This window comes from Salvelinus alpinus, chromosome 7 (assembly GCF_045679555.1).
Source record: "Salvelinus alpinus chromosome 7, SLU_Salpinus.1, whole genome shotgun sequence".
Classification (NCBI taxonomy): Eukaryota; Metazoa; Chordata; class Actinopteri; order Salmoniformes; family Salmonidae; genus Salvelinus; species Salvelinus alpinus.
Window position 1 is genome coordinate 53,015,155 of NC_092092.1, and position 20,569 is coordinate 53,035,723.

At 41.8% G+C, this 20,569-nt stretch overlaps 3 protein-coding genes and 1 long non-coding RNA gene across 7 annotated transcripts; 2 read left to right on the top strand and 2 right to left on the bottom strand.

The window, feature by feature from the left end:
* Nucleotides 1-1,258: 1,258 nt before the first annotated feature.
* arl9 (ADP-ribosylation factor-like 9) lies at nt 1,259-7,695 on the top strand. Of its 3 annotated transcripts, none has more exons than XM_071410657.1 (4): nt 1,259-2,116; nt 5,686-5,854; nt 6,056-6,231; nt 6,555-7,695. In XM_071410657.1, exons 1-4 carry the CDS (start codon nt 1,922-1,924, stop codon nt 6,732-6,734), a joined length of 720 nt encoding a protein of 239 aa, XP_071266758.1. In that variant the 5' UTR covers nt 1,259-1,921; the 3' UTR covers nt 6,735-7,695. The 3 variants fall into 3 exon arrangements, with proteins under 3 accessions (XP_071266758.1, XP_071266760.1, XP_071266759.1); XM_071410658.1 differs by lacking the exon at nt 1,259-2,116 and adding an exon at nt 2,202-2,502; XM_071410659.1 differs by lacking the exon at nt 5,686-5,854 and having other exon boundaries at nt 1,984-2,116.
* Nucleotides 7,696-7,824: 129 nt separating this feature from the next.
* On the top strand, nt 7,825-11,388 carry LOC139581171 (sperm microtubule associated protein 2-like). Of its 2 annotated transcripts, none has more exons than XM_071410656.1 (8): nt 7,825-8,080; nt 8,240-8,270; nt 8,422-8,478; nt 8,681-8,815; nt 9,810-9,932; nt 10,412-10,553; nt 10,805-10,939; nt 11,079-11,388. In XM_071410656.1, the coding sequence occupies exons 1-8, from the start codon at nt 8,062-8,064 to the stop codon at nt 11,151-11,153; spliced, it is 717 nt and encodes a 238-aa protein (XP_071266757.1). In that variant the 5' UTR covers nt 7,825-8,061; the 3' UTR covers nt 11,154-11,388. The 2 variants fall into 2 exon arrangements, with proteins under 2 accessions (XP_071266757.1, XP_071266756.1); XM_071410655.1 differs by having other exon boundaries at nt 11,172-11,388.
* On the bottom strand, nt 8,583-10,075 carry LOC139581174 (uncharacterized). The gene is made up of 2 exons (XR_011676158.1): nt 9,743-10,075; nt 8,583-8,768 (listed from the first exon to the last, which is right to left on the bottom strand). It is a non-coding gene; the product is annotated as an uncharacterized lncRNA (long non-coding RNA).
* A 2,797-nt stretch (nt 11,389-14,185) lies between the features above and the next one.
* Nucleotides 14,186-17,545, bottom strand: hopx (HOP homeobox). Its single transcript, XM_071410668.1, has 2 exons — nt 16,989-17,545; nt 14,186-14,477 (listed from the first exon to the last, which is right to left on the bottom strand). The coding sequence occupies exons 1-2, from the start codon at nt 17,136-17,138 to the stop codon at nt 14,400-14,402; spliced, it is 228 nt and encodes a 75-aa protein (XP_071266769.1). The 5' UTR covers nt 17,139-17,545; the 3' UTR covers nt 14,186-14,399.
* Nucleotides 17,546-20,569: the final 3,024 nt, after the last annotated feature.

Here is a 20,569-nt window from a genome sequence, read left to right on the forward strand (position 1 = left end):
CTCCTCAGTAAAAAGGCACATGACAGCCCACTTGGAGTTTGCCAAAAGGCACCTAAAGGACACTCAGACCATGAAAAACAAGATTCTCTGATCGGCTGAAACCAAGATTGAACTCTTTGACCTGAATGCCAAGCGTCACGTCTGGAGGAAACCTGGCAGCATCTCTACGGTGAAGAATGGTGGTGGCAGCATCATGCTGTGGGGAGGTTTTTCAGCGGCAGGGACTGGGAGACTAGTCAGGATCGAGGGAAAGATGAACGGAGCAAAGTACAGAGAAATCCTGGATGAAAACCTGTTCAGGACAGCAGACTAGGGCGATGGTTCACCTTCCAACAGGACAACGCAGGAGTGGCTTCGGGCCAAGTCTCTGAATGTCCTTGAGTGGCACAGCCAGAGCCCGTACTTGAATGTGATTGAACATCTCTGGAGAGACCTGAAAATAGCTGTGCAGCGACGCTCCACATCCAACCTGACGGGGCTTGAGAGGATCTGCAGAGAAGAATGGGAGAAACTCCCCAAATACAGGTGTGCCAAGCTTGTAGCGTCATACATAAGTAGACTCGGCTGTAATCGCTTGCAAAGGTGCTTCAACAAAGTACTGAGTAAAGGGTGTGAATACTTATGTAAATGTGATATTTCTGTTTTTTGCAAAAAATGTCCACACCTGTTTTTGCTATGTCATTATGGGGTATTGTGTGTAGATTCATAATGGAAAAAAACTATTTAATCAATTTTAGAATAAGGCTGTAACGTAACAAAATGTGGAAAAAGTCAAGGGGTCTGAATACTTTCCGAATGCGTAAATCCTGGATTTCTTTCGTATTTATTGGCCAATGAGAGGCTTTGAAGCCACCGGTCAGACATATTGGCACTCCTCAGAAGAAGCAGTCCTTCATACAGTATTTCAATTAAATGTTTCAAGGACAAAAATACATGTATTGTTGTAGTGGGGACAGTAACATTAGTACTTTTTCTTTTTAAATTGACAAAGGATTTAAAAAATATATTTGTTTCACTCACAAAGTAATATAAGTATGCATTAAAGGTGTCTGTACTAGAATAAACTAGTCAAAAACAAATGTAGAGATTAATAAATGCATTTCTAAAGCTTCTAACATATTATTTTACCAATAGAGTGCTAAGATGGAACCCAGGGTGGCTTCAACACAACCCCCAGTCAGTCATCTAGTGTATATATGTCATTGGTCATTGAACATCTCATCAGCATTGTTCATCAGCATTGTACGCAGTGTGCCCTCTTCGATATCAAGCGCTGCCTGGTGGACTTACTATGGAAATGCAAACAAGAAAGAATAATTTAGCTGCATCATTCATGTTGCTGATTTTCTATCTGTTATTTTTCAGTTCTACGTTTTGAAATTGTGATGCTACTACTGCGTTTAGACGAGCAGCTCAATTCGGTTATTTTTTCACTAATTGAACCAATCAGATCAGCTCTGAAAAATATCTTATGTAAAAAGATGGAACAAATAACATAATTGGGCTTCCTGTGTAAACGCAGCCATACATCCCCTTGAAGGTACTTGTGCAAAGTCTCTACATGTCAATCAAACTGATGAGCCGAAACAACTCTCATGAGTCTTCTCGGCAGTTCGAGTGTAGCAGTGACTGGCTGCATTGTAGAACGTTCATGTCTTGCGTTTGATGTTTTTTATTTAGAAAATGTATTATATTGTATCTATATATATTCATCTATTCTAGCTCCTGCAAACATTATTTTCTGTATGCGCCTTAACGTTACTTCCTGTGTGCTCTAAGCACCCGGATATCCCCTATCGCATTGAGAGCTTAATCTACTTGTTGTAACTGGGGGATGCAAACTTATTGATACGTAACGATTATCACGATGCATAAAGACATGTGAAACAGTTCTCCGAGATTTCGTAACATTGTTTCGAACATGCCTGTTGTCAGAGAAGCTGCGGTCGTGGGTCTTGCTCTTGCAGTAACCGGAGGAGTTGCGTATGTCATCTGGACTTATGTGTCTTCGGGGGAAAAGCCAAAACAAGAACCAGAGAAAATAGAAAAGGAGAAAAGGAAAGAAGCACAAAAAGCACCAGAACCCACACAGCAAACACCAACAATCGTAACAGAGGTACTTTTTTGGTCATATTGTGCTTACAAAATGTCTATTTCGAGGCACGCCTACTTGACGGATGTTTGTGGTTGTTATTGGAAATTACCTCGTCGCCACAGAAAAGTACTTGTGTTGATATTAAACAAGTTAGACTTTTCAAACTAGAGACTTGCAAACTAGAGGCAAATATCCTGTGCAGGTTATAATAAATAGGGTCCATAGATAGGCAATATATCAGTTGTATACAAGGGCGCCACTTTGGTTTTAGAAGTGGGGGGCGGGTGGCATAACCTGGCGGGACTTTTTGGGGCATCTAAAGCTAATTTCCTGCATTTCTACATAATCCAATATGCCTTCTCTATTTGAACAAAAGTAATCAAAAATGCCCACAGTCATCAAGCTAGGTAAGAGATCATTATTAAATATGTTTTTGATTGATTAATAAGTGATTAATAAGACTGAACTAGGTCAATGTTTTCTATTTTATTTCCAATATTTTCCTTGGGAATTGAAAAGAATGAATGGTGGGAACTGGGAAGGAAATTGTTTTGCGAGAGAGTTGAGTTATTGACTAGACTGGTGTGGGTCGGGCGTGCAGGCTGCTTGGGCTGGCTGAAATTTGATATTGAGGATGTCTTAATAAAAAATCAAAAGTCTGTATTTTCTTCAAGTTGTTCATTGTTAGGCTATTGGTTTAAAATTCACCTCCGCTCCATCACAAACTGGTCTTCCCTGGCTGCCTGACCCTGCTGAGACCCCTGTCACCATCTGATCCGTGCTCTTAACTGACTTGCCTAGTTAAATAAAGGTAAAATAAATAAAAGATGAAGCATGACAAAGAATTACCTTAGTGTACATTTATACATTATATTATCCAAGAATATAATTAATGGTTTAATAATGGAAATGACCATTATTCACAGATCCTAGACTGTAACTTTAAGCTTAAACTGCTGTCCTGTAGCTATGCCCATCAATTCAAGATGGAACTTTGTATCATTCACTGATATTGTTAATATACTGCAAAATTCACCTGAGTTCTGGTCTTCCCTGGGTGTGTGACCCTGCTGGGACCCCTGTCACCATCTGATCCTACATGATGAGCAGTGTTGTGTACTGACTGTGCACTCACGGTCTGCCATCCCACGGGATGCCTGCGGGACATGCGGGTCTCGACAGAGATCATTGCGGCACGGTCTGCATTTCTCATGCTGTGTGCGGTCAGACAGATTACTTTTGGATGAAAGCATTTTTGTATCCACAGATTATTTGGAAATGGTCCTCTTTCTGCTTTGTATGCGTTAGCCTACCTATTGTATTAAAAGCAAATTTTTCGCATTATTCACACACTCAGAATTCGCTGCTTCAAGGTCTGCCATCCTTAAGTGGCCTACCTCTCCTAGTTGACAATGAGAGTTCAAGTACGCTTAGTATGTGTGGTCTCATTGAAATGGAGTAGGCTGCATACGTGGGCGGGGAATTACTTGGCAGTTAATTTAAATATGAAATTAACTTAAATATGATTAGACTGTAGTTTACTAAATTGTCTGTAAATAAATAGGCTTGATAATGGAGTAAAGGAGAGCGCCCAACCAATGAGTCAGAAGTGCAATTAAAAAATGTAATCATCATTGAAAAAGAAAAGGCACAACTCGCACATTAGTTAGGCTACTATGGTGAGCGAGCGTTGCACCTTTACATTTTCAATAATGATTTATTAACTATTTATTTGTCTCTGGCTGCAAATTGTCCTCCTAAAAGCTAGGCTATATCCTATAAGCCTATGAAAATGAAGTAAGTGTGCGTGCCATCATTCGTGCTGCTTCCAGTTCAGTAGACATACCTGTGAGATCAGGTGTGGTCTCAAATAAATAGAGTAGGCTATAGCCTATACATGGGCGGAGAAGCACGGGCAGTTATCTTTCCAAGGAAATGTACTTCCTAAATAGCTTACTACGTTTCCTAGAAATAGGCCTAAATATTGATCACCCATATTTCTCCGTCTGAAAATCTTCCCACTCCTAAAAGGTAACTATAAAAAGAACTCAAGAGAATGTGGAAGTCTTTCCTACTCTGCTCTCTTCAAACTACATCTAGCATATTGGCTGATATAGCCCAGTAATAAAAATAGCCTAATATAAGGGCCATGTGAGAATCTCTAGTAATTTAAACAATTTCTTAAGTAATTTTTGCATTTGATATTCCCTATAGGGCGCAAAATTAATGGGACCAGGGCTGGCATGTCAGCTGTGTCACATACGCCTAAAATAACATTGCGGGACTGCAGTTGGGTTTGGGACCAGTTCTTGGGGTAGCGGGTGGGAGTCAGACAGAAAGCCAACAGCTGACGCGGATTCCGGTATGAAAAGCTGCGGATGGGGGCGGGAGCCGAATGAAGAAATCAGTCCTGCGCAGACCTCTACTGTGCACCATGACAGTGAAGCCTTTAACGTTAGAGCTGTTTATTACTGTGTCAGTGTGAAAAGTAGGGAATTAGCTCGGGAACTGACAGATAAATAACATTACATTGCCATACTGACTAATAAAAACGTACATTGCACTGAAAAAATGCCAGAATATAAATCTTCAATCGTTTGGCTGATAGTTCCATCATTTGATTCAGGTCTAGTGTGATTTGAGGCAAAAATAATAGCTAACTTTAGCCAACTTTTGGCCAGCTCTCTCTAAGTGTACATCAACGGACGAAAGCTAGCCAAGTTCATTTACTTCTGTTGAAACGGGACCAAACAAAGGCTACAAAACATTTCTATACAAACAACTGCTGTTAGCTTATATGAGGTGGCTATTATTACTATCTATTTGACAGATAGCTAGAGGTTAGAGCTGACCTGGCTGTGCTAGCTAATAGCTAACGTAGATAATTCATTCACCTCAGTTGAGAGGGGGTGAAACATTAGCTAGCGTTACATGTCAGTTACAATACTAGCTCAGCACGTTTTTTTTCTGTTAAGTTCAACCGCAGTTACCTTGCCAGCTACATCGGTCAACTGAAGAGTATCCCGTTTCTGCTCTGCTTGCCTTTACAACTCGCCGAACGAGCGCAACACATACACACTGAACCATGCTCAACTCTCCCGTGCTGTTCCACCAGCAGGATAGTTAATGGCGTTTTGTATAAGCTAACCTGTAACACCCAGTAAAGGAACCACAATTATCACACATCTGGTGTACAAACTGTAGCTAGGTCCAAGTCTTATCTTGATATTATAATCTTGCCACACTGTTTTATCTATTCTTACTCAGGCAGTGGTTAGCTCGAACTGACCACATGCTGATGTAATGTGACAGTTCAGTTAAGCCCCCTTCAGTCTCTTTGACTTCTATGTGATAGAAAACTAAGGCTGAAGTAAAGATGAAGCAATAAAAGTTCATTGTGGGCTTAAATCGATGGTTCACTATTTGCAATGACCAGTATCATGGCCCAAGCTTTATAAATGTTCACATAACACATGATTCCAGATCAGCACTTACAGGAAGGTATTAATATGCCATATTTAAATATATTATTATCTGGGTTGTGTTAACTTGTGTATCTGATGTGCTTTTATTATTATGTGCCATCTAAGACAAAGGCCACAGGAAAGCAAGTCCTGGTGCTTGGCCTCGAAGGGGCAGGGAAGACCAGCTTGCTTCACTGCTTTGCCTCGGGGAGTCTGGAGCAGGATGTGACCCCAACACAGGGGTTCAATGCCGTCTCCATCAATAGAGAGGACCTGCAGATTGAGTTCCTAGAAAGTAAATGCAACTTGCACATGATAATATTGAGTACAGTTACTGATAATCATCTAGATGACCATGATATGAAGAACCAACATGAGTTCATCACTCGATATGCATTCATAGTATTTTCTTGTGTTTAATAAATGTTAAAAAATGACTTACTGCTCTGATACCTTATGGTGAAGAAATGAACTAAAAACATGCCATCTTTTGCAGTTGGTGGCACAGAGAATCTGCAGCCCTATTGGAAGAGGTACATGTGCAAGGCTATGGTGCTCGTGTTTGTGGTGGACTCTTCCAACGCCGCCCAGTTCCCTTTGGCTAAGAAGCATCTCCACGAGCTGCTCGAAACTGACCTCTACCTTCCCTTAGTGGTACTAGCCAACAAGCAGGTGAGACTGACATACTGATTTAGGGCTTGCATCTCAGTTGTCTTTCCTTGATTCCTCACGTCTTATCTCCTCGCCTCCATCTCAAAACGCGTTGAAGGAGAATGTCAGAGGGGAGTAACCTTGGATCTTTTTCAAGCATTTTAAGAATGAGGTGAGGAAGGACGTGAGGAACCCAGGGCAGACGTGAGAACGAGCCAAGAGTTGCATTTCAATAGTCTTGTGGCGTTTCCTTTCCTCGTCGCCTCTTTTTCATCCTTGTGAGATACTGCACCTGCTCCAGTGTCTCACCTTGGGTTTGTTCCCGTTATTCCCCTTATCTCCAGGATAACCAGGGGGCCTGCAGTATCACAACACTCCATGAAGCCCTGTCCCTGGAGGAGGTGGGGGACCAGCGCAAGCTCTTCCTCATCGGCACCCATGTAAGGAAGGGGGACACCGAGGTGAATTCTGCTGTGCAGGACGCACGGGACCTGATCATTCAAATAGTGCAGGATGGTAGATAGACTCACCATCTAGTCATCAGATATGAATGACCCACTGGTTGAGAGGTGATAGGTTACTTTAGTTTCACCCCGTCCTGGCTTGCCTTCATTTGTTTTGATAGCACTAGCTACAATCTCTACTGATAGACTGCATGATAGTGAAAGGCCTCATTCACATCCAAAGAAGCCATAAGCTGACAAGGTTCTTATGGTCAAACTCATTCACTAATTGTATTAGCACAAATGAACAATAGCACAGAGTTTATCATTTACTTGCCTCTGTAGTTTTTCACTTTCAGACACAATAATTCAAGGATGGTCTCAACATCCTTACCTATAGGGATTGAATTGATAATGCTTTGTTGTTATCAAAGATTATTCTCGTAGAGCTATCTACAACTTGCAGAGCATAATGCAGGTTCATTTTAGACAAATGGCTGTTAGGTAGTATGTTGAAGACTCTTGTGGTACATAGGATTATTTTTGTTTATATTTTGCATAGGAACGTGATGTATTGACTATATTGTCTTAAAGGGACCTTGCTACATAGTTATATTTTCTTAAAACCGATGTGATATTTATTTAAACAAAGCAATCGACCCAAAAATTATTTTTGAAGAACTGAACAATTCCAAAGTATCATTATTCACTTGTGTCTGGGCATTTGGCTAACAATGTTTTGCCTTGGTGTAGGTTGAATCGTTTACATGCACTAAGGAATACATCTACATGTGAGCACAAAATGTGCTACTCATTTTCATGTTCATCACTTGTAAAACTACCGGTATAATCTTGAGTAATAAGCAGGTATGAAGTGCACTACTGAATTTCAAAAACCAATGGAACAATTATTTGTATGGCATGACTATAACAGACCTCCAAACTGTTTCTGTCATTTAAGCATAAAATACCTCATTTTTCCCCCACTCTTTTTCTGTTTTGTCACACCTGGTGATGTAAATTAAAAACCTGGTTATAAATACCTGTGTGTCTCAAATTGTTGTCTATAGGCTTATGCTGACATTTAGTTCTCACTCCTCAAATATAAATATCTATATGTTTATTTTTGGAGTTAAAATATAGCTAACCATAAATATTTATGTCATTGTTGACCTCCGATATCACTTTTCATTTGACATCCTGGATCGGAACTCTTAAGAAAGAAGATAGACGCACTCCCAAGAGGGGCTTGTACACTCCGGTTTCAACCCGCCACACTCAAGTAGTCCAGTCCTGCCATGTGATAAGTTGCTAGGGACTCCCAATGCCATAGCAACAACACAGACCATTGTGACCCAGCAGGTGAATTCAACCGGGTACATTTATAAAGACTTTCCATCAGGCAGATATGGTATCTGGGAAAAAAGGTACGTATGGGGGGGACCATGTTGTCCGAATGCTTATGTTGAACATCATTTTAATGTTATCCTTAAATTTTGTAAAAATGTTTTAATAGAATTTCCATTTTTATCATGAGGGGCTAACCCAATTGCGTATTATTCTCTGAACAATCCTCTCTTTTGTAGGACTTGAATCGAGATCATGTCCATCAAACAGGTGCACATATTTTCTTTATGAATTCCTTGTTTTCAGATCAAACTGATGTGCAAAAAAAGTAAGGTACTACAACTACTGTCTAGTTGTTGGTTGTCTTTGTATTGTCAAGATACATTTTAACAGGTAATAATGAAATTAAACATTCTTGTAGGATTCTGGAACTTGCACAACACAAAGAATACAAAACAGTGTGGGTCACAACACCTTGGTGAGTAGGCTACTTTTTGAGTATTGGCATTTGCAAATAATTGTATGCTCATTACATTTGACATGTTTCTATGACAAGTCTATCAGTGGAAAAAAAAAAAAACATTCAAGCAAGTACTTTTTTGTTTATACGTTAGCATTCATAGTGGAGATGTTTATTTGACTGATTTCCCCCCTGAAAGTTGATCTCCTCATTGATCTAGTCCAAAGCTTACCTGGGGAAATCAGGAGTCAATATGGCCTCTGTCTTACTCAGCGCTGGGTGCAGTTCCAACAGAGAGAATCCAATACCTAGCTAAGCACAAAAGAGACTTCTCAGCATGGGAGGACCACCTGAGGTAATGCATGTATACTAATTACACCCAGGCTGAACATTATTGATGACTCTCTCAAAAAAGTATGAGCCAACAGTTTGACTAAAAAAGCACTGTAAGTAGGTATACTCAATACATTACCATTATATTGTGCAGTGTCACCACAAAACAGTGAAAATGTTTGCTAAGTCTTATATTGGTCTGCTCTATAAGCTTGTGTAATATACAGTACATTTGGCTCTGAGCTCAAGCGCAGGAAATGGTCCTCCAGAGTGAAAAGGGATGTTAAGGCTACTTGCCAATTTCCTGCATCCTCATTGGAGGTGACTGCTACAGAAATGTCAATTCGAAATCGAGAAATGTCTGTTAGTCAGGTTCAGACAGACCTGTATTAGATAATACCCCCCCAAAAAAGTAGGTTATCATTCAGCTGCCAAGCTAAACGTGCAAGCAACATTAGACAAATCATTCAATCAAAATTCTTCTCAGGAAGCCCTGCCTTGTTAAATAAGCTATTTGTTGAATTGAAGAAGGCAGCATTTGCCAGTAAGTGAGAATGAATGGCCAGTTTGGCCACAGGAAAGCTGCCATCATTGTTTCTGTGCTCGTTGAATTTATGTTTTAATGTGCTGCAGTTTGTTTTTTGTGTGGTTTTGACAGAGAAACAATGCCCGAGTGTTCCAAGTGGTTGTAGTTGCACCACATAACCTCACCAACCTACTAGAAATTGGAGACAGATATTTGGCATTCTTCAAATGTTCAGTTTATGACTAAACCATTAAGTGTAATAAGATTACGGAAAAAGTGAATTTAGCTGCCTGCAGGAAACCGAGGTGGTATGTCACACAATGTGTCATGATCTATATCTCGCACCCCTCTAAAACGTTGCATCATTAGTGATGCATTTAATCCTTTCAATTGTCCATTGAGACAGGAGGTTAAGTTTCTTACCCTCTGGCATGATGAGACTTCTTTTAGCCCAAAGAAATAGACGGTAATTGCTTGTATTTTCCTGCAGGAAAGACGAGGAGGTGATCTCCTCCAGGAAGACATTACGTTCTTCCTCCAAGACGGCCCAGTACGAGTGCGTTGTCCGCCTGTCAACACCTAAGACCAGGTCCCGAAGCTCCCAGGAAATGGGGTAAAATCCCCAAGAAAACGTGACTATAACAAAATGTGCCCAGTCCACATTGTTAAATACTAGAGTATACACAAGCATGCCCCTTGGCCTAAGAAGCCGATATTTTGACATGTGTTATTTCAGTTGCGAGCTGTGGCTCTGGGAGAGAGAGGAGACGATGATGAGATAATAGGGGCTATTGTCCAAAGCTCAGGCCCCTGGGACATTCAGAGACGGCCACGGAAGTCTTTTTATAAATCTTAAAGCGCAGCAGTGCACATTTGGCCTCAAGCCTTCTAGAAAGGACTGTCAGGCCTGCACACTGGAGCGAATATAAAAAAACAATATGCCTGTTTGTTGTCATGCCTCTGTGGAACACACTCCCATGGGAATGGTCTGAAAAGATGAGAGGTTTTAGTTCAGGGCAGAGGGCTATGTTGTGGTGTTTGTTTTATGGTGATCTTGCATATAGAAATATTAGAATCTCCGTGGTTCCACAGGCCTCCTCACACGTCGTGTTGTGAGTACAGCTGCCCTATCTGGCACATAGACCCCAGAGTGAGAACTGCTGAGACCACTCCACGGCTACTACAGCTAGCCAATCCCAAAGCGAACCACCCCAACTTCAAAAGCAACAGGGAGGTAAGTGCCTAGAAAGGAAGGTAAGTTATTCATTCAGTTCAATGTAATTGAAAGTGTTGCCAAAGGTGTATATCAAAGGTTTACAGTTGCTGTACCTTTGGATAACATTTGGATAACTTATTCAGAACTGGAGGGGGGGGGGTTTGCCTTCAAGGCTTGAGGTCGTTTTCACAATTGCATGTTTGATTGGGAAATCATACATAAGTCAGTGATTCTTCTTTTACTTCTTTACTTCTTTTTTGTTGTTGAAGAAAGTGGAGACGTACATTTCCTATGCTGCCAAAACGGCTCAGACCACTCACAGGCTGGACCAGCTCTCGCTGCCCAAGTTGAGGGACAGTAAAATGTTCTTTGAGCGGGGACATCCAGAGGACTCCATTTGGCCAGTGAGCTCATCGCCTTTACTGTCACCCACACAACACGCTGGAAAACAATTAAATTCCTAGACCTAGAATGATGCTCTGCACCAATGTGTAACATTGTCTCAATGTTGTTGTGATGTGAGATTTTGTTTTTCTTCTATAGTTTGAAGAAAGATGCGACGTGAGAAAGAGTATGCTTTCAAATAAGTTTTCTAGATCCTTGGAGAGAACTCACTGAAACATGCATTCTCAACAGGTGTCAAGGGGAGCCCGTCAAGCCACAGCAACTTTACGACTTCAAACTCTATCAGCTCCTAAGGGACTTAATAAGGACTACATCCCTCTGAGAGACCTGCCACCTTTATGAGCTTGCTTCTCCATCAAGGTCCATGTTGGTGCACAATGTACTAGGAAAATGGCCGCTGAGAAAAGCAAAATAAATGGGTACCAAGTACTCAAGGGGTCTCTAATAAGACAACGTCTTGTGCTTTTTTAAAATCTGTTTGGCGCCAGAGCCGAGATGGGAAAACCGGACTCTTTTGTCCCCCACTGGTTTTGCAATCATGTGCATTGAGATGTGTGCTTGGAGCTCTTTTTGACGAAATCGAAGCAATACATTACATTGCCTTTAGCAAACAGCCAAACCAAACTGTTGCTTTACTCCAGTAGGCTCTCTTTCCAGAAGAATGTGTTTTCGTCTTTTGAAATGAGAGCAAAGGTATGATAAAAGGATCCACATGTGTTTCTACATTTCAATCATTCTGGGTTCTCTGTTTATATCAAAACCACCTGTTGTAAAGATTCCTCACGTGTTTTCCTTGAGATAGTGAAATCTCATAGATTGATTCAAAACCACATTCTCGCCCCAGGAGCTTTAAATGTCAGCCTCCCAGTCTATGTGACCACTGTTTAATTTACAAAAGGCACCATAACGTCTGTTTTGAAATACACCGTAATCCCAGTTACACCACAGGCACATGTGAGCATTACCTAAAAGTGGACACAATGGCTTTCGATGGGGCCATGTGGATTTAGAGCGGTGCGCGAGGGATGGCGGAGCCGCCATGAGTGTAGGGCCCGAGCGGAGAGGCGAACGGACCTCGGAGGCTAGACTTCAAATCAGATCCAAGCGTCCAACTGGGACCTAATCTTGGATAAGCCAGCAATGATCGTGACCTTGGACTGCAGGATAAAGAGGGATCGAGTGGAAGGTGGAGGAGGCCGAGGAGGAAGGAGGAGTGTAATGACCGTTGGTGCCTCCCACTGGTTGACTCACTTCCCATGGAGCACCTGTTCCTAAAGAGGAGCTCTGATCTATGCTTCTGGTTATCTGTCTGTGTGTGGCAGCCAGCTCTGACACATTCATCAAGCTCCAGCTGACACTGATAGGCTCTGAGTGGGGTGGCTGTCTCACTGTCTGGATCCCGCCGGTTAGATGAGATGTTGACGCTTGCAGAGTATTAGTGAGACTGATCTGGTTTTGGCAGAGAACTGCAACGCTATATTAAACTACACTTTTTATAAAGGGTTTCTAAACTGTCCGTAAGTAGTTTATAGACAGTTCTTTATGGATGTAGCAATTGGTAATAAACTGTGTGTGTAAATATATCCCCTCTTTAAACCTGAATGAAGATCACATTTTTAACTACTGAGTGAAACTAGCTACTTTCACATTTAGCCACTTAAATCCTATGAAGAGCTGTCTGCACACATCTATTTCCTATCAACTCTTCACTTCCTCAACAGTTAAGTATGCAAACAAATGTCATGGTCCATTTTGTGTCTTATCGGCCTTGTTAGATCTTCTCATATTATCCTTGACTATTCAAGGCTGCATTCAAATACCCTTTGATCAAATAAAATCTAAATTATGTGGTAGGCCTACATCTTCAACCCCCACACATACACACTTCCTCCTAATGCAGGGATAACAACAAACCAAGACATCCTCTCTTGCCCCTTTTGGTTGAACTTTAAATCAAGTGAAAATCGACAAGAAAATGTCATCCTTGTGAGAACTGTTGTCGCTCATACATTGAAGCACATGTGAATCGTATTAGTCTAGCAGCTTCTTGAGTCCTGGAAAGTGCGGTTTGGACAGAGTGCAGTTTGGACACTTCTGGAGTCAGTTCCTGGGGCCAGCTGGACCAGGTTCTGACGCTCACCAGTCTTGGGGTGACAGATTCCACACAGGCCTGCTAAGTCCTCTTAGCAACAGACAATGCAGGGCCCATTCAAATTCCATACACACCACATTGGCCTCTTATAGAACGCTAACGGCCTTTCATTCCACTGAATTGTAGTTCGGAAATTACATAACAAGCGGTATAGCATTATCTTCCTGATATGCTTTGCCAGTTATCAGTACATATCAATAAAGGTGGGGTGGGGTACAGGTGGGGTATAATTTTTTCAAATATCCATTTCTTTATTGGTTTGTTTACTTATTTTAGTTGTTTTGCAGCTGCAACACAAATCATAAGATGGCACGCAATGATTTAAGAGTGACGTGCAAGAAGGGACAATATGCGTTCAGCTGGAGCTTGATGAATGTTCTGCATTTGGTGAGTTCGCTGCTCCACTCTCAACAAACACACTTGTTTTTCCTCTGGGTGTGACTCTTTTTTACACAGTCAGCTGAACAGGCGAAACAAAACAGACCGGGACAGGAAGAACAGTATATACCACTGTGTGTGTGCAGTATGTGCAGCCAGGCCACATAGCTATCTGTTATAACACACTGTAAAACAGAGAGGGGAGTTTTATTCGGACCAGAAGTACCCGAGTTAGTATACATTTTTGTTGGGCCTGTTATGTCGGCAGTTCCCACAATCAGTCCATCATTACCCTAAGTTTGTTGGCAGGATATCACTCCCTTCTCTCTTTCCTTCACCTGTTATTTCCCCTAGACAGATATTTAGAAACTGTGACAACTGAACCGACAAGTAGGTGGCATCACCTGCTGGTGGTTGTTTGCTCTTAACCCCAGCTTACTTGTCTAAAGCCTTTCCCTCCAAATTTGCCATCGTCCCTGTTACAGGGCCAGCTGATTCTGTTGAATCTGTCGTAAAATGAGTGCTGCCTCACATCTTTTATAGTCCCATGAAAGCCCAATGTTATCCCGCTCCCTGCTGAGAGACACACAAAACAAAGCCTCACAACAAAGTCCCCCCCCGCCAACTCTTCCCGTCATTGTACCCTACTTCCTCATTGCATTCAGCAGCCCCCTTATACAGATGACATGAAGTATGAAAGCAGGCTACCATAACGTATATTATAATATATGTTTATTTATTATTATATGCAAACATGGCGGTTATATTGGCAAAAAACAATGACTCACATTACACTTTACATTCAGTAAATAGCTTAGATACAAAAGAGAGAGAATGATTCAAGGAAGGGGGGATTGGTCAGTAAGGGCATGGTGGGTGGGTCAGAGGAGCAACGGGATGAGGGGGAGGTTTCCTACGCCATTCCAATCTCAGTCTTTCACTGATCCCAGTTGAGCTGGAAGGCCCTCGGCCTGTCTCCACTGTGCATTGCGTAGCCTAAACCATTTCTGAAACAAACAAAAAGAGCCCAAGGGAGGTGTCAGAGACAGATGACGGCACACCACGGCATTGTTGCTATTGTTCAACCAGGTATTCGTTCCAAATACCATTACTATTAGTCAATTTGTTTAAAACCTGAACTGACCTGGGTGAGGTAATGGCGGGTTACAAACTCAATTAAGTCATTGTGACATGAATATTCCTGAGAAATGACATTCTTCCCCTAGGTGTTTTTCCTTATGCAGGGCGAAGAGGTTCCTAAAGCAACACCCAGGGCTGCTTACATCTAAATGTTCAACTGAAACAAATAAACTCTGATTTTTAGGGGGGAATTTCTGTAGCAGTATTTTTCCAGCTAGGCAATTGGGGGAGTAGTCAACTACACTCAGACAACGTTGTGGACAATTAGTTATGTCTGGAAACAGGGTTTGGCTGTGTCACCGACTGTGAAATGCGTTCTCAACTGTGATTTCCCCACTCTATCTGAATGATGCCATCATTGCTGTGGATTCTCTTGACAACTTGGAATTCCAAACAATGACAGAATGGCATGGATGGTCAAATCATTAAGCAAAATCGTGGATGGTGAAAATTGTTAATGTGGGCCAATATATATATATTTTTTAGCAATACCCCAGTTGAGAATAATTGGTACATTTCCAAATGAAAACCTACATATGATTGACATTTGAAATGTCCATGCCCTAAAGGGGTCAGAATAGCCTATATCAAACCTGTCACGGGTGCTTATTCACAGATGGCTAGAAGTATTAATTGACACTGTATAGCTAAATTGTGCTTCATTTCTGTTCTCCCAGATGGATTACACAGAGAAATCACTGCAATAAACTCCACATGACCCCATTGCCTCCGTGTGCTTTAGAAAGCACAGAAGGTCTAATAATGAGGTACTGTATGAAACACCTTGTAAAGGGGTAGAAACATGTTGCAAATGCTCTTTATGCACGAGAGGGAGTGGTAACAGGGTGTGCCCTTTCCCTTAGGTGTACTGTAAGACCTATCAAACATCCAGTGCTTTGTTCAAACTGAATGAGACAACAGCAGGTGGTTAAAAACATCCGCTGTCATTGAAGTCAGAGGGCCAAGTACTCAACCTCACCCAGAACCACATTTGCCTAGTCAAGTTGGCTGGGCTTCTTCCAACTTTGTGCACTCACAATGGAAATACTCAGTCACCAGTGGAGAGAGCAGGCCAAACCCGTTTGCAGAGGAGAGAGAGGGACAACCTTTTGAGAGTCGTGTCATACTGACTCCCATGATCTGTACATAGTTGTTGATGATCCTCCATTTGATCATGCAAATAATGTGCAGGACAAAATCTGCTCAAGGCAATGGGTTGGTTACGTTCTTCTCTGTCACACACGCCACTGTATCTGAAAGGTGCGTATAAAATGATCCCAGCTCACGTCTTCCTCCAAAACAACAGCAAATGAATGTATGTGAAGCCTAAAACTGATCGTGAACCCTGAAACTGAACATTGTTTCTCCGTCAACTGTGCTAAAAGGACAACAAACAACAGAGTGCATTACAACAAGCATCCTAAATACGGAATTAGAAGAACTAGCCTCTGCATAAGTGCAATGCTATTAGATGGAGATGTCTGCATAACTTCACCATGTTCTCAACACCTTGGAGTATCACTGACCCAGCCCTCAAGCAAAGGATAGGCCCTACCCTGAAACTTTGCATATGTTTATGTCATACTATATGGTTACTCAATGACTTGGTTATTGCATAATCAACGTTGACTCAATTAAATGTATGTTGTGACTGAATCCAAAACTGATCCAACTGGCAACGTTATGTAAGGACCACTGGTGTTCAGATTTAATATTAGAATGTTTGGAATTTCTGGAATGAGTAAATACTCTTTAAAACTGTCATCCTCGCGGGACAGTGACATGGCATGCGAACCAAAGAGCCGTCACTGGACGCGCGCGCTGTCAGCACTGTCCGAATCACGCTATTCTCTTTTGACATCGTTGCCACAGCCTAATAGAGGTCGATAATATCTCATCAAAACATTACGCCTGTTCAGTGAAATACCAATTGCCTCTCTTTGGAAATTGCTACATAGTATTTGTTCAATGGTGCGTGGGAAAAAAATATTTAAAAAGTACACTGGGGTAGCCTGCGCCAGCGCAGAAATGTATCAATACTAAGTTAAATGTACAACAACATTGTAGCCAATAGCCTATAGGTTCCCAAAGATGTGTAGCTCTCAGAATTATGTTTCTTTTCAAGATAAACAAGGTATTCATTTGATTGTTGACATTATATTACACATTGAAAAGACAGACACATTACACATGAACCTAATTTGAGTTTTGACAATAAATGCGTGTGGATCATTTTAGGCCGTTTCTAGCCAATTCACCCCATCCTCAGCAAAGTTTATTACCTCGCAACATTGTTTTCATCATACAAAACGAATCTCTTCATAGAGCGTAACATTCTCATTGTTGAAACAAAATCGAGAACATCATTGAATACTCACCGCTGTCTCTTCCTCGGTTAGTCCACTTTCAGCTGCGATCAACATGAGAGTCGACTCGTCGGGATGCTTGCTGACTCTGGTGAAATTCTCCTCCAGAATTTTGATCTGGTCCTCCGCTAACTGCATACTTTCCATTCCATTTGAAGCCATGTTCCCTCTCCAAAAGAGCTCTCAGCCACAGAAGTCGTTTTTATGATATAGGCTCAAAATTATAGCACTTCGTGGTATAAGCTCCAATGCAAATGACGTCCGTTTGCCAGTAAATACCAGTGGGCAACTAGGAAATAATGCTGGAGATAAGGACCAACAGCAATCGCTTAGCAATTACAGCCCCTGAAAAACTAACAACAAAAACGCATGTCACACTGAATGAATGTCGACCGTGTGAAAGCTCTACTACTGTCAACAGTGTCTCTCAGAGCGTTTAATAGAACACTCCCCTTCTATATGAAATTCAATTAAAGTTTGACGCAACAGAGTATGAACAAGTTTTAAAGTGACATACTCATATGTGAATACACATACAGAAGTTTAGATATTTCCACAATGCTTCCTTTAGCTTATTTCTCTCAACTCAACTGCTGATAAGCCTGGTCTCTCCACATTATATGCAACATATGCTTGATGATGTCAGGAATACATGACGCTGTGCGCTGGAGCTGCTGCCCCAGCTGCACCTGTGACCTATCTAAAGGGCCTGCTTAATGCATGGGTTTACCGGGGCTGAGAGAGAGACAAGAAATACATAAACAAAAAAGAACAGTGGCCTCCATCAATCTTTAACGGAAGAAGTTTGGAACCACCAAGACTCTTCCTAGAGCTGGCCGCACAGCTCTAGGAATCGGGGGAGAAGGGCCTTGGTCAGCGAAGTGACCAGGAACCCGATGGTCACTTTAACAGAGCTCTAGAGTTCCTCTGTAAGGATGGGAGAACCTTTCAGAAGGACAACCATCTCTGCAGCACTCCACAAATCAGGCCTTTATGGGTGAGTGGCCAGATGGAAGCCACCCTTCAGTAAAAGGCACATGACAGCCCGCTTGGAGTTTGCCAAAAGGCACCTAAAGACTCTTAGACCATGAGAAACAAGACTCTCTGGTCAAGATTGAACTTTTGGCCTGAATGCCAAGTGTCACGTCTGGAGGAAACCTGTCACCATCCCTACAGTGAAGTATGGTGGTTGCAGGATCATGCTGTGGTGATGTTTTTCAGCGGCAGGGACTGGGAGACTAGTCAGGATTGAAGGAAAGATGAACAGAGCAAAGTACAGAGAAATCCTTGATGAAAACCTGCTCCAGAGCACTCAGGACCTCAGACTGTGGCGAAGGTTCACCTTCCAACAGGACAACTCAGGAGTGGCTTCGGGCCAAGTCTCTGAATGTCCTTGAGTGGCCCAGCCAGAGCCCGGACTTGAACCCAATCGAACATCTCTGGAGAGACCTGAAAATAGCTGTGCAATAACGCTCCCCATCCAACCTGACAGAGCTTGAGAGGATTTGCAGAGAAGAATGGGAGAAACTCCCCAAATACAGGTGTGCTAAGCTTGTAGCGTCATACCCAAGAGGACTTGATGCTGAAATCGCTGCCAAAAGTGCTTCAACAAAGTCCTGAGTAAAGGGTCTGAATACTTATGTAAATGTGATATTTCAGTTTATTTGTAATAAGTTAGCAAACATTTCTATAAATCCTGTTTTTGCTCTGTCATTAGGGGGTATTGTGTGTACATTGATCAATTTTAGAATGAAGCTATAACCTAACCAAATGTGGAAAAAGTCAAGGGGTCTGAATACTTTCCAAAGGCACTGTATAGCCTAAGTTAACTATGTATGTACTATCTTAGGACACCATAAACCAGGAGGACCATGTAACAAACCATTAAATCATTACAATGGAGGCTTCATTTATTTATTCTTTCTTAAGTTTCCCTTTGTGATGGTGACTTGGCTATAATTGCAATTACAACAGAAATGACCTTGTTGATTTTCTCAGGGGAAAACAGTCAATACTGCCACACAAATGTTCACCAGTTTCAAAAGCAGGTTCCTTTTATTGCTATGTTTAGATTCAGATGTGACCCATCATTTTAAGTTACTCTCAATGAACAGCTGGAAAAGAGGGACACAAACCAATTGATAAGGCCCAGCCTTGCCTGTATAAATCAAATCAAATCAAATTTTATTTGTCACATACACATGGTTAGCAGATGTTAATGCGAGTGTAGCGAAATGCTTGTGCTTCTAGTTCCGACAATGCAGTAATAACCAACAAGTAATCTAACCTAACAATTCCACAACTACTACCTTATACACACACGTGTAAAGGGATAAAGAATATGTACATAAAGATATATGAATGAGTGATGGTACAGAACGGCATAGGCAAGATGCAGTAGATGGTATAGAGTACAGTATATACATATGAGATGAGTAATGTAGGGTATGTAAACATAAAGTGGCATAGTTTAAAGTGGCTAGTGATACATGTATTACATAAAGATGGCAAGATGCAGTAGATGATATAGAGTACAGTATATACATATGAGATGAGTAATGTAGGGTATGTAAACATTATATTAAGTGGCATTGTTTAAAGTGGCTAGTGGTACATTTTTACATAATTTCCATCAATTCCCATTATTAAAGTGGCTGGAGTTGAGTCAGTATGTTGGCAGCGGCCGCTAAATGTTAGTGGTGGCTGTTTAACAGTCTGATGGCCTTGAGATAGAAGCTGTTTTTCAGTCTCTCGGTCCCTGCTTTGATGCACCTGTACTGACCTCGCCTTCTGGATGATAGCGGGGTAAACAGGCAGTGGCTTGGGTGGTTGTTGTCCTTGATGATCTTTATGGCCTTCCTGTGACATCGGGTGGTGTAGGTGTCCTGGAGGGCAGGTAGTTTGCCCCCGGTGATGCGTTGTGCAGACCTCACTACCCTCTGGAGAGCCTTACGGTTGTGGGCGGAGCAGTTGCCGTACCATGCGGTGATACAGCCCGACAGGATGCTCTCGATTGTGCATCTGTAGAAGTTTGTGAGTGCTTTTGGTGACAAGCCGAATTTCTTCAGCCTCCTGAGGTTGAAGAGGCGCTACTACGCCTTCTTCACAACGCTGTCTGTGTGGGTGGACCAATTCAGTTTGTCCGTGATGTGTACATATAGGTGCTAAATAGATTATTTATGTTGCCCATATCTTTAGTGTTTGCGGTATTCTGCACCTGTTTGGTCATATTATATAGTGTAACTGAAATGCCTTGAAAAGTTATTACCGATAAAACCATGAGCAGCATTGATTGGCAAACAAAAATCTTTGCCTTAGTACAGACGGATATAAATGTTATAATGACATCGACCTGTCAATTTAGGACTATTATATCACAAGGCAAATATCCATAGTTGTTTCAAGTAATGAAAGAGAGCGCTGCATTTGATTTGTATTACTCACTAGCCTGTTTGACAGGTTGTACAAGCCACAATCACTGATAAGACTTGTAGCACCCGCATGGTCAATCCAGAATTCAGCAAATAGCAACTGTTAAGAGACACATCGGTTGGCACGTGTTGCAAACATTTTGAACCGATTATGAATGGACT